The sequence below is a fragment of the Mauremys reevesii genome, linkage group 8 (assembly GCF_016161935.1).
Source record: "Mauremys reevesii isolate NIE-2019 linkage group 8, ASM1616193v1, whole genome shotgun sequence".
Lineage (NCBI taxonomy): Eukaryota > Metazoa > Chordata > Testudines > Geoemydidae > Mauremys > Mauremys reevesii.
Window position 1 is genome coordinate 71,205,304 of NC_052630.1, and position 13,624 is coordinate 71,218,927.

The 13,624-nt window shown below is 44.9% G+C and overlaps 1 protein-coding gene across 11 annotated transcripts in view; it reads right to left on the reverse strand.

Moving 5' to 3' along the window:
- LOC120369832 (uncharacterized oxidoreductase ZK1290.5-like) overlaps positions 1 to 13,624 on the reverse strand; it is a 109,596-nt gene that overhangs the window by 36,138 nt on the left and 59,834 nt on the right. For all 11 annotated transcript variants that reach the window (XM_039483533.1, XM_039483531.1, XM_039483525.1 and 8 more), the window contains 3 exons: positions 12,599 to 12,690; positions 1,524 to 1,706; positions 873 to 932 (listed from right to left, as the gene is read on the reverse strand). In XM_039483533.1, coding sequence (XP_039339467.1) covers positions 873 to 932; positions 1,524 to 1,706; positions 12,599 to 12,690 — 335 coding nt within the window. The remainder of the gene's footprint in view (positions 1 to 872; positions 933 to 1,523; positions 1,707 to 12,598; positions 12,691 to 13,624) is intronic.

Consider the following 13,624-nt stretch of genomic DNA (forward strand, 5'->3'; position numbering starts at 1 on the left):
AAAGTTCATCCTCTTTTCTGCTAACCAATCTCTGCCAGAGAGATCTTTAGGAGCAAGGCTAAAATTTATTTCTGAAAATACACTTCTAGCTTTTGTAAAGCACCAGCACATTTTTAAAAATGGTTCCTGAGGGATGATAGATGGAAGGACTTCAGCCCACAATTTACTTGTTGAAACACTGACATTAAGGAAAAGGAAGAATCAATTACAAGACATAATTCTGTATAAAACAAACACTGGATGTCACAAGCTGAGATGATGTCAGTCCTGCTTTGGTTCCAACACCGCCTGCTCTGTGCTGGGACCTCCTGTGGATGGATTGGGGGTGGGGTGGCTGGGAGGGAGGCAGCTATGCCAACTCTGCAGCTTCCACCAACATGGCTTACTGAACCTGGGATATCCCTAAGACAGCCTTTGCAGCCCCCTCTGCACTGGTCAAAGGTGGGTCTCAGTACTACAGTGAAATCCTCCCACTGTCTTCCTATGTGCCTAGCACAATGGTGCACTGATCCTGGTTGGAGCCTCTGGATGCTACCATAATCCTAATAATAAATAAAAATGAATAATAATAATGAAAACAAAACTCACAACTTTATTGTTATTCTTTGATCAAATTGTTTAGATGCAGTAGATCATCAGACTGTGTGTTTTATACATAATTATGTCTTCCAATTGATTTCTTACATTTGTGCACATCAGAAATCAGATTTTCCCACTGTCTTACAACAAGTTTATGTTGTAGTACTTGAACTGATTTTAATGGAATTGCACTGGCATAAAATTGGTATAGCACAGTGGAGAGTCAGACCCTAAACACTGTATCTAAAATAATTTGGGCATTAGTCATATGAAGCCAGTAAACCAGATCTTACCTCACAGTTTTCCCGTATCCTTTCTATTTTTGTAGATTTTGGAATAGTGACAATCCCATTCTGAAAAATGTAATAATTTTCATCATTAAAAATAGGCGTTATTTAAAAAAAAACAGATTCAATTTTCAAAACATCCCTTAGAGCAATAGTTTAACCCAAGTTTCCTTCTGAGACTTTGATTCTACTCTTCAAATTCACTGGAATTTCTGTGTAGCACTATTTATAATCACAGTTACATACACTATATACATTTCTAACACACTTTACATGGTTTTCCGTTCAGTATCCAACATTAATTCATATTCACTGGTTAGTGCTCTATGCTGAGAGAAAGGAAGAGAATGATGAAACTCACTGACTGTAGCATTTATATTGGAAAAATAACTCTTTTCATGTGTAATTCCTTTTACTTTGCTGAAACCAAAAATTATTTCAATGGTAAAGATACTGTCATGTACAGCCTAGTATATTCCCACTACCCAGTAAAAGCACTTAGTTCATAGGGACAACAGCAGCAGCAGATCAGATGTAAAATCACAATTTCCTCTATATGTTTTGGTTTGATGCACAACAAATATATTATCTGAACAGAACTATTCCTTTACATTTACCTCTTTAAACAGACACCATTATCTTGCTGCCCTCTCTTACCTGTATGCTCCAACGTATACAGATCTGTGCAGGGGTTTTGCCATATTTCTTTGCCAGCTGAATTATATTAGGATGAGTAAGAGCTTCGCCTTTGGCTAATGGGCAGTAGCCTTCAAAAACAATGTTTCTACTTCTACAATAATCCACCAGCTCTTGGGGCCTTTGGAAAGGGTGATATTCAACCTTTGATAAGCAAGAAGAAAATCTAAGTAAAAACTTTGATTAGAATGTATTTAAAAGACAGTTTTCTCTTTGATAGTAAAAATATGATTGACCTTTCTTTTTTTTAAATATAATAGAATGACCATGAGTGGAACCACAGTACTGCTGTAAGATGTATATATAGCCTCCCATCATCTTTAGAAGACAGTAAGAGGGAATTAATGTACAAACCCTCTAAATTAACTTACACAGCAATTTTCCTGAATATATTAAGGCCCTTTCCCTTGTGATCATGCCATGTAAAGTAGCTGCTTCTCCATGCTGCAACTGGAGTTACACTCCTGTTCACACGGAACTGATATTGCACAGTATTCTTGAAGAGACATACAAGTGGTAACACAGAAGGGAAGAGCCCCAGATCTATGCATAGGTAGTGATGACTTAAAGCCCCCTTTACTTTCCCCCATTCCATGTCCTTGCCTCATTTCCACACTTTTAATACTCTTTTTAATGACACACAACTGAAGGAAGCATAGAAGTCTCTGATCAAAAGAATACCTAGCACCAGGGCTTGGAATGTCAGAGTGAATGCAATGAGCACTGAAATTGTTGGTGCATAGGAAAACCCTATATTATATGTTAATGGGGTGTCAGAGAGAGAAGGTGGTGGGTAACAAGGAGAAGTGCTGAGACTAGGTTTTCAGGGTGCCCAGGCTAGGGATGAAGTTCACAGATTGCCAATAACCTGTAAGTGGCTGGTGGAGAGAGGAACAGTAGTAAGGATCTGAGAGACAGTGGTATAAAGGAAGGGGAGGATGAAGGATTAAGGAAAGAGAAGAAGCCCTTGGATAAACAATCAAACATTTTGCAGCCCACCTAGCCAAACTGAATGTTTGAAGGTTCATCCCTATAAGGTTCATCTTTGAAAAGTCATGGATGACAGGAGAGATTGCAAAGGACTGGAAAAGGGCAATATAGTGTCCATCTATAAAAAGGGAAATAAGGACAATTCGAGGAATTACAGATCAATCAGCTTAACTTCACTACCTGGAAATATAATGGAGCAAATAATTAAGCAATCAGTTTGCAAACACCTAGAGATAATAAGGTGATAAATAACAGTCAGCATGGATTTGTCAAGAACAAATCATGTCAAACCAACCTAATAGCTTTCTTTGACAGGATAAAAAGTCTTGTGGATAATGGGGAAGCGGTAGATGTGGTATATCTTGACTTTAGTAAGGCTTTTGATACTGTGTCACATGACCTTCTCATAAACAAACTAGAGAAATACAACCTAGATGGAGCTACTATAAGGTGGGAACATAACTTGTTGGAAAACCATTCCCAGAGAGTAGTTATCAGTGGTTCACAGTCAAGCTGGAAGGGCATTGAGTGGGGCCCCAGAGGGATCAGTTCTGGGTCTGGTTCTGTTCAACATCTCCATCAACAATTTAGATAATGGCATAGAGAGTACACTTATAAAGTCTGCGGACAACACCAAGCTGGGAGTGGTTGCAAGTTCTTTGGAGGAAAGGATTAAAATTCAAAATGATCTGGACAAACTGGAGAAATGGTCTGAAGTAAACAGGATGAAAGTCAATAACAACAAATGCAAAGTATTCCACTTAGGAAGGAACAATCAGTTGCACACATACCAAATGGGAAATGATTGACTAGGAAGGAGTATTGCAGAAAGGAAAATGGGGGTCCTGGTGGATCACAAGCTAAATATGAGTTAACAGTGTAACACTGTTGCAAAAAAACAAACATCATTCTGGGATGTATTAGCAGGAGTGTTGTAAGCAAGACAAAAGACAGTTACTCACCTTTGTAACTGTTGTTCTTCAAAATGTGTTGCTCATATCCATTTCAATTAGGTGTGCGCACGCCACGTGCATGGCCGTCAGAGAATTTTTACCCTAGCAACACCTGGTCGGTTGGCTGTGAAGCCCCCTGGGGTGGCACCTTCATGGCGCTGGATATATACCCCGGCCCACCCAGCACCCCCTCAGTTCCTTCTTGCCGGATACTCCAACAGAGGGGAAGGAGGGTGGGTTTGGAATGGATATGAGCAACACATCTCGAAGAACAACAGTTACAAAGGTGAGCAGCCGTCTTTTCTTCTTCGAGTGCTTGCTCATATCAATTCCAATTAGGTGACTCCCAAGCCTTACCTAGGCGGTGGGGTTGAAGTGAAGTACCGTGTATTGTAGGATCGCCCTACCAAATGCCGCATCGTCTCTGGCCTGTCTAACGATGGCACAGTGTGATGCAAACATATGCACTGAAGACTAAGTAGCAGCTCTGCAGATCTCCTGGATTGGCACCTGGGCCAGGAAGGCTGCCAACGAGGCCTGAGCCCTTGTGGAGTGAGCGGTGAGATGGGGATTCGGGACCCCGGCCAGATCATAGCAAGCACGAATACATGACGTGATCCAAGAAGAGATCAACTGGGAGTAGACCAGAAGACCTTTCATCCAGTCTGCTACCACGATGTAGAGCTGCGTCGTTTTCTGGAAAGGCTTTGTACGTTCAATGTAGAAGGCAAGGGCCTACGAACATCGAGGGAGTGAAGCCGTTGTTCCTGACTATTGGCGTGAGGTTTTGGGTAGAAAACCGGGAGGAAGATGTCCTGGTTGATATGAAAAGTCGATACCATCTTGGGAAGAAAGGCAGGGTGAGGTCATAGCTGCACCTTATTCTTATGGAAGATCATGTAAGGTGGTTCCGATGTAAGAACCTTGAGCTCACAGACATGCTTTGCCAAAGTGATAGCCATGAGGAAAATTGTTTTCCAAGAGAGGTACAAAAGAGAACATGTGGCCAAGGGCTCAAACAGGGGTCTCATAAGTCTGGAAAGGACCAGGTTAAGGTCCCACATGGGTACAGGCTGTCGTACATGTGGATATAGATGGTCCAGGTCCTTGAGGAATCTACCAACCATGGGGTTGGTGAAGACAGATCGGCCATTCACTCCTGGGTGGAAAGCTGAGATGGCCACCAGGTGAATTCTGATGGATGATATCACCAGGCCCTGCTGTTTCCCGTTCAGGAGATAGTCCAGAATGAGAGGCATGGACGCTTGGACAGGAAGTGTGTCATGGTGAGAACACCAGCATGAGAATCGCTTCCATTTAGCCATATAGGTAACCCGAGTGGAAGGTTTCCTGCTGCCCAACAGGACCTGTTGTATCAAACGAGAATAGAGGAGTTCAGAGTGTCTCAGCCATGCAGCATCCACGCCATGAGGTGGAGGGACCGCAGGTTGGGGTGACAGAGGCGGCCGCGATCCTGCATGATCAGGTCCGGAAAGAGAGGCAGCGGAATCAGGGCAACCACTGAGATCTCCAACAGCATGGTGTACCAATGCTGTCTGGGCCATGCCAAGCGACCAGAATCAGTCGTAATCTGCCCCTGCGCGCCTTGAGCAGGACCTTGTGTACAATGGGAAACAGCGGGAAGGCGTAGAACAATCAGCTCGTCCATGGGAGTAGGAAGGCGTCTGTGAGAGAGCCTGGGGAGTGACCTTGGAGGGAGCAAAATGCCTGGCATTTCCGATTGCTGCGTGAAGCAAACAGATCAACCTGGGGAAGCCCCCACTTTAGGAAGATAGAGTGGATGACATCCAGACGGAGTGACCAGTTGTGGGCGTGGAAGGATCTGCTGAGGCGGTCCGCCAATGTGTTCTGGATCCCTGGGAGAAAAGACGCCACCAAGTGAATGGAGTGGGCTATGCAGAACTCCCACAGTTGAACAGCCTCCTGACAGAGTGGGGAGGAACGAGCATCCCCTTGCTTGTTGATGTAGAACGTGGCTGTGGTGTTGTCTGTGAGGACCGCCACACAATGACCATTCAGCCACTCTTGAAAGGCTTGACAAGCTAGACATACTGCCATCAGTTCCCGTATGTTGATGTGGAGAGAAAGTTCGGACAGGGCCCACAGACCCTGTGTCTGAGGGCTGGTCCACACTAAGAAGCGGGGTCGAACTAGGGTACGCAAATTCAGCTACGTGAATCACGTAGCTGAATTTGAAGTACCCTAGTTCGAACTACTCACCCGTCCAGACGCCGCGGAATCGAAGTCCGCGGCTCCAAGGTCGACTCCGCCACCGCCTTTTGCAGTGGTGGAGTACCGGAGTCGACCGCGGCGCTTCCGGAGTTCGAACTATCGTGTCCAGATTAGACGCGATAGTTCGAACTCCGAGAAGTCGAACTCACCGCGTCGACCCGGCTCGTAAGTGTAGACTAGCCCTGAGTGTCCTTGAGATAGGCGCCCCATCCCAGGGCTGACACATCCGTAACAAGGGACAAGGTGGGCTGAGGGGTGTAGAAGGGGACTCCTTTGCATACCACCTCTGGGTCTAGCCACCAGTGGAGGGTGGTCAGGACCCTCTCCGGGACAGTGACCACCAGGTTCAGGCTGTCTCGACCTGGGTGATAGACTGATGCCAGCCAGGCTTGAAGTGGGCGGAGCCTTAGTCTGGCATGCCTGGTGACATATGTGCAGGAAGCCATGTGTCCTAGAAGACTCAAGCATGTTCTTGCCATCGAGGCTGAGAAGCTTTTAAGGCTCCGGATGAGGCCCAACAAAGCTTGGAAAGCAGGAGGGCTCGAGCGCGTGCAGCGTCCAGGACCGACCCAATGAATTCTATCCTCTGAGTCGGTTCTAGCATTGACTTTGCCACATTGAGATGGAGGCCTAATCAACCAAACGTATCCAGGACAAACTGAATGTGGGACTGCACCTGCTCTTTGGCGTGCCCTTGGATGAGCCAGTCGTCAAGATACGGGTATACCTGAATTTGTTGACGATAGAGGAAGGCTGCCACTACTGCCACACATTTGGTGAACACCCAGGGGGTCATAGAGAGGCCGAACAGAAGGACCATAAACTGATAGTGTTTGTGGTTGACCACAAAGCAGAGGAAGTGTCTGTGCGTTGGATAGATTGCTATGTGGAAATATGCGTCTTTCATGTCGAAGGCAGCGTACCAGTCTCCAGGATCCAGGGAAGGTATAATGGTGCCCAAGGAGACCATGCAGAACTTCAACTTTACCATGAATTTGTTGAGTCCACGCGGGTCCAGGATAGGCCAAAGCCCGCCTTTTGCCTTGGGGATTAGGAAATAATGGGGTTAAAACCCCCTGCCCCTTAGCTGCCTTGAAACCTCCTCGATTGCCCCCATGGCAAGGAGTGACTGTAACTCCTGGATAATGAGTTGCTTGTGAGAAGGGTCCCTGAAGAGGGATGGGGAGGGAGGGTGGGAGGGCGGGGAAAAAAAAATTGAAGAGAGTATCCCCTTTCCACTGTGCGAAGAACCCAATGGTCCGTGGTTATGAGGGACCAGGCATGGTGGAAACAGGATAAATGATTCAGGATCCTGAGTGAGGTTCGGTACACCGTCCTCGGGCGTCCCTTCAAAAGTTTTGTTTGGGACCCGCTGAGGGCTTGGAAGGACCTTGGGCCTGGCCGGATTGGTGGTTGGAGGGTTTTCTCCTGCCACCGCACCTCCGTCTCCTATAGAAGTCCTGTCTCAGCCAAGGAGGAGGGTAAGAGCATTGGGGCTGCGGTTTAAATGGTTTCCACAGGGTAGATGGTGTGTGCATCCCCAGCAAACGCATTATGGGCCTAGAGTGTTTGAGGCTTTGAAGCCTCGAGTCTGTCTTGTTGAGAACAGGCCCTCTCCATCAAAGGGAAGATCCTGCAAAGTTTGCTGAAGCTCTGGTGGTAGACTAAAAGCTTGCAGCCAAGAAATGAGCCTCATTGCTATCCCTGAGGAGAGGGTCCGAGTGGCAGAGTCTGTGGTGTCCAATGAGGCCTGCAAAGTGCTTTGTGCAACCGTTTTTCCCTCTTCTAGCAGAGCCGCAAACTCTTCTTTGGACTCCGGAGGAACCAGTTCCTTGAACATCATCATGGAGTTCCAGGAGTTAAAATTGTATCGGCTCAGGAGAGCCTGCTGGTTCGCAATCCGGAGTTGGAGCCCCCCCGAGGAGTAGACTTTGTGCCCAAATAAATTGAGGCGTTTGGCCTCTTTTGATTTGGGTGTCAGGGCTTGCTGACCATGATGCTCCTTCTCATTCACTGAGGCCACCAGCAGTGAACAGGGCTGTGGGTGAGTACAGATAGTTATATCCCTTGGAGGGGACGAAACACTTCTGCTCCCCCCTTAGCAGTTGGGGGAATGGAAGTGGGTGTTTGCCAGACTGTACTGGCCATGGTTTGAGTGGTCCGGATAAGTGGTAAGGCCATCCTGGAAGGAGCCTCTGTGGACAAAATGTCAACCACAGAGTCCTCATCTTGACTACCTCCTTTGCTTGCAGGTTCATATTCCGCACCACTCTTTGCAAGAGTTCCTGGTGGGCGCGGAGGTCTATTGGGAGGGGGACACCCAATATAGTGGTCTCTGCCACAGCCTCATCGGGAGAAGATGAGGACGATGCCACAGGAGGTAGAGGATCATACGCTTTTGGCCAGGCAAGTGAGAGCGGTGCCGGACTGCAGAAATTGATTGCAGTGCTGGGGAACGTCGGTGCTGCAGCTCTCTATCAGAGTCCAAGCGCAGTACTGTTCCCGTAGCTGAAGCCGGGGCACTGCGTACCAAAGCACTCGGCACCGGGTCTTGCCACGCCACTGGAGGCTGAGGACTAAGAGCTGCCTCCATAAGGAGCTGTCTTAAATGAAAGCCCCGCTCCTTCTTAGTCCAGGGATGAAAGCTCTTGCAAATCCTGCACGTCTCTGCCTGGTGAGATTCCCCCAGACACTTCAGGCAAGAGTCGTGGGGGTCGCTCGTTGGTATGGGCTTGGAGCAGGATTCACAGGGCTTAAAGCCCAGAGCTTTGGGCATGAGCCCAATCAAATACGAGAAGGAGGGGAAAACCCCTTCTCCCCCACTAATACCAACTACTATACTATAACTAGAACTACAACTATTAAAATCTATAACAATATTATAACAACAAACTATTAACAAACTGTAGGGAAACGCTAGGGAGAGTGGAGAGTAACAAAGCCAAGCTCCACAATTCCAACAACCGTCACGAGCAGTAAGAAGGAACTGAGGGGGCGCTGGGTTGGCCGGGGTATATATCCAGCACCATGAAGGCGCCACTCCAGGGGGCTCTTCAGCTGACCCACCGGGTTTTGCTAGGGTAAAAATTCTCCGATGGCCGTGGCGCGCACACCTAATTGGAATTGATATGAGCAAGCACTCGAAGAAGAAAATGTAATTCTTCTGCTCTACTCTGCTGATTAGGCTTCAAATGGAGTATTGTGTCCAGTCTGAGGTGCCACATTTCAGGAAAGATGTGGACAATTTTGGAGAAAATCCAGAGAAGAGCAACAAAAATGTTAAAGGTCTAGAAATCATGACCTATGAGGGAAGATTACAAAAAATGGGTTTGTTTAGTCTGGAGAAGGGAAGACTGTATTTTTCAAATACATAAAAGGTTGTTACAAGGAGGAGGGAGAACACTTGTTGTCCTTAATGTCTGAGGATAAGACAAGAAGCAATGGGCTTAAATTGCAGCAAGGGAGATTTAGGCTGGACATAAGGAAAAACGTCCCAACTGTCAAGGTGGTTAAGCACTGGAATAAATTGCCATGGGAGGTTATGGAATCTCCATTGTTGGAGATTTTTAAGAGCAGGATTAAACAAATACATGTCAGGGATGGTCTAGACCAGTGTTTCCCAAACTTGGGATGCCGCTTGTGTAGGGAAAGCCCCTGGCGGGCTGGTCTGGCTTGTTTACCTGTCCCGTCCGCAGATTCGGCTGATCGCGGCTCCCTCTGGCCGCGGTTCGCTGCTCCAGGCCAATGGGAGCTGCTGGAAGTGGTGCGGGCCAAGGGACATACTGGCCGCTGCTTCCCGCAGCCCCCATTGGCCTGGAGTGGTGAACCTTGGCCAGTGGGAGCCGTGATCGGCCGAACCTGTGGACGGGGCAGGTAAACAAACCGGCCCGGCCTGCCAGGGGCCTTCCCTACGCAAGCGGTGTCCCAAATTTGGGAAACACCGGTCTAGATAATACTTAGTCCTGCCACGAGTACAGGGCACTGAACTAGATGACCTTTCGAGGTCCCTTCCAGTCCTATGATTTTATAACAAATGTTATTTTGAAAAACATTTCACAACTAATGAATTGTAAAAAAAACCAAACCAAACTAAAAACACCTCCCTGTGCATTGAGATCAAATTGAGTGTAGTTTTCCCTTACATCACCACAATATAATCATGTGACATGACTTCAAATCAAATAGCTGTCACTGTTGTTCCAATGATCTAGCTCTTGCATATTTTGAGGAAAAAAACTGTTTAGAACAATTACATCAACATGTGGAATCTGGAAAAATTCTTCCGCCATAAGAAGGACAAATGAACATTTCCTGTTTCTCATCTTTAGTACATGTTGTCTTTTCAGACAACAATAGGCTGGCATTTGTTCAATACACACTAAGAAAAACCCTGCCCCTTGAAGGCTGGCCTGAGTCAGCCTAAAAATGCTATGATCTAAATTACTGTGCGGACTGTGGACAAGGTTCAAACAACAGACACATCCATTTCATCAACCTTTGATGTTTCTTAACCTTTGCGTGGCCTTTGTATTTAATGTTTACATTTATATGTCCAATGTTTAGGTCACTGTTTTATTCGTTGGCTTACATCTGAACAGATTAGAAAAATATTTCCATTCTTTATTACACAGAATTGTGACAAGAAAAAGAATGAGCCAGCAGTTCCTTGCAAAATACTGTTTAACACAATCCACAGCAAATCTACCATGTTTGTTACTTATCAGACAGCACTACACTAAAAACGAATATTTAGAGAGGCAACAAGTGCTCATTTGAGGGGTAGGAATAATTTTATACTAGTTATTAAACACATATTAACTCTAGTGCAGTGTCTCACAAAAAGTACTCCTAGTCGGTAAAATGATAAAACATTCAGATGCAGTATTCTAAGGATGCATTATTTAATTAGTAATACTGTAGTAAAATTAAATGGAAGTAGGAATTGGATGTTTAAGTTAGATTCCTATTGGGTAGGTGTCATCAATATAATATGTTACAAGAAATTAAATAAAAAGGTGACTAATTTTCTAATTCAGGACCAAATTCTACTCCAAGTTACACCAGAGTAAATCTGGAATAGCTATTGGCTTCAGATGATGTATTCCACATTTACATCAATATAACTGCAAGCAGAATATATCCCTTAGTCTTTCAAGGCTTCAGAGTTACACAGTTCAAGGTTATTTCATAAATATTTAGAACAAGTATGGCATGCTGATATGTCACCCACCAACTTGATGAACTAGATGCAGAACTAATGTTGCCTTTCTTCTGGAGACAATGAACACTGTAACATCCATTGATTAGTGAATCCCAGATGTCATGAGCTGAGTTCTGGGAACTCGTGATATTCAGCTACATGGCTGGCTAGAGCAGGTAACTTCTTGACAATTTTTTTTTAAATGCAGCCCTAAGCATTTTTTTCTTTTCAAACATTTATGGATGATTTTTTGGTGCTACTGAAAGTGAAGGACAATTAAGCTTTGGCTAGAGGAGGCACAGGGAGAGTGACCACTGTGCAAGCTTCTCCTCTACTAATAACTCCTATTTCCTGACCTGCAACACCCATGCTATTCTAGTCCTAGATTTTTCTCAGGCAAAGACTACCAATCATATGTTGATGGAGCAAGTCCCGCTGTTCTCTGGCACTGCTTTTTACTGAGCCCTTGGATTTGTATGTGAAAACCTGGCAGGGATTTAATAAAGGAGCTTGCAGCTGAATGAAATCCTCCACTGTTGCTATTAGTTAATCACAAGGGAACCCAAAGTCAGCGTGGTTTTTGTATAAGCCATTCTGTCACAAGGAGGAGATACTGCAGCTTCATAGACAGCTCCTGTCCCTATGGATCCAGAGAGTCCATTCCCCATGTGTATATCAGACTGCAATATGCAGAAAGGCTTTGCCCCCTCTCAACTCTATTCTACCTGTGTGGAGCAGCCACCCCATCACAACGGTTTTACGTATTTCTTAGGCATGGACTACACTAGCGGGGGGGTTCGAACTAAGATACACAACTTCATCTACACTATTCATGTAGCTGAAGTCGAAGTATCTTAGTTCGACTTACCTGGCCGTCCTCACGGCAGTGAGTCGACTGCCGCGGCTCCCCCGTCGACTCCGCTTACTCCTCCTGCCAAGGTGGAGTACGGGCGTCGATTAGCGGATCGATTTATCGCGTCCAGACGAGACGCAATAAATCGATCCCCGATATATTGAACACTACCCACCGATCCAGTGGGTAGTACAGATGTACCCTTAGTCGTTAAGGACCAAATTCTGCCGCCCGTATTCAGCTGTGAAATGAATGCGAGTACATATGGAATAAAGTCTTGCACAACATGAGGAAGGATAGCAGAATCTAGTCCATACTGGGGAATATCAGTAGAAAGAGTATAGAGTTTCAAACCAAAAGAATCTTTAAAATGTGACAACTGTACACTGTCGTGAGGATTTTCAGTGTTGCCTAAGGGAGTTAGGTCTCTATTTTTTAAAATGCAGTACTTACATTTGGCAGTACATCCTCAAGTAGCTTGTTGCTATGATGGTGATTTGATACTCAGTATCTAGTTGAAGACTGTTTATTTGCAAACTGTCAGCATCTAAAATTGAGCCATTGTCCACAACCTCAGTCACAAACAGGTCTGGTAAGAAGACAACTAACCATGTGGGTAAATTATTTTATAGTTGTGGGTTTTTTCTTTTTTGTTTGTTTTGTTTTTTTGGGTCTAAGACTAATTTTGACATTTGGATTTGTTGAAAGGGACTTGAGAAATCATGTTTTTTGGGTGATGGGGTTTACTCTAAAACAGATGTCTTGAATGTATTGCATACAAACTCACCTGATTAACATGTGGGGTTATCTTACAATCTTCCTTTAGTTGCTCCAAATGATTAATGAGAAAATTGCTTACACCAATAGACCGACATAAACCTAACAAAAGAAAAAGGAAATAAAGTAAAGCATTGTACAGTACTATAGAAGCAGAAAAAGTGCTCTACAAAGTCTGAGTTTGGGGAGGTGGGGAACAACTTGAAAATGTAGCTTCTGAGGGGATATGATTATACACTAACATCTGCATAACAGAATACTGCAGAGAGTGACAGACAAACCAATATTGAAATCCAGTTTGACAGCATTATCTGAAAGCATGGTGCTATCAGAGTTCTATTACAAAAATGTTTTATAATCTAAACACACAGGAGGCTCCCCAGTGTATAAAAACTCCAGGCTAAATTCTGGGAAAGACTAATGTACTATAAGCAAACAACAATTGGACTTCACCAGAATGAAAGGAAGGAAATGGTGTTCTTAGCAGCTTGCCAAAACTAAAGAAAAGTGGAACATTTGTAGAAGACTAATAGGGAATGAGTAATAAAACACAAGGACACACAGTCTAAACGAACTGCCCACTACTTATATTTAAGGTAGGTTGATACTATAACAAACATTTACATAAAATTCAGTATAAAAAACTACTCTTAAAAATGAAATGTATGAAAAAGTCAGGAAACTCAAAGGATTGAGTAGAGTGCCGGCATTAACACTGGATTTCTTGGCTTCTGTTAGTGTACATTTTAAATATATTAACAGAATTTAAAATGAGTATGTGTGCGCAAATTCAGTGCTGACTGACAACTTTGGGGAGACGAATGTCCACTTTTACCCATGGAAATGGCACAGCACACTTCCCAACACTACCCTGCAACAACCCTGACCAGTCCTGGGGAGGGCCTGACCAGTCCTGGGGGTGGAGTGGAGGGGTCAGTCCGTGGTCTCTCTGTTGAGACTGTTAATACAGGATGTCAATTGCGGTGATGGTTTTTGTGATGTAGACTGAGCTAAAACCACCAGATGCCTTTCAAAC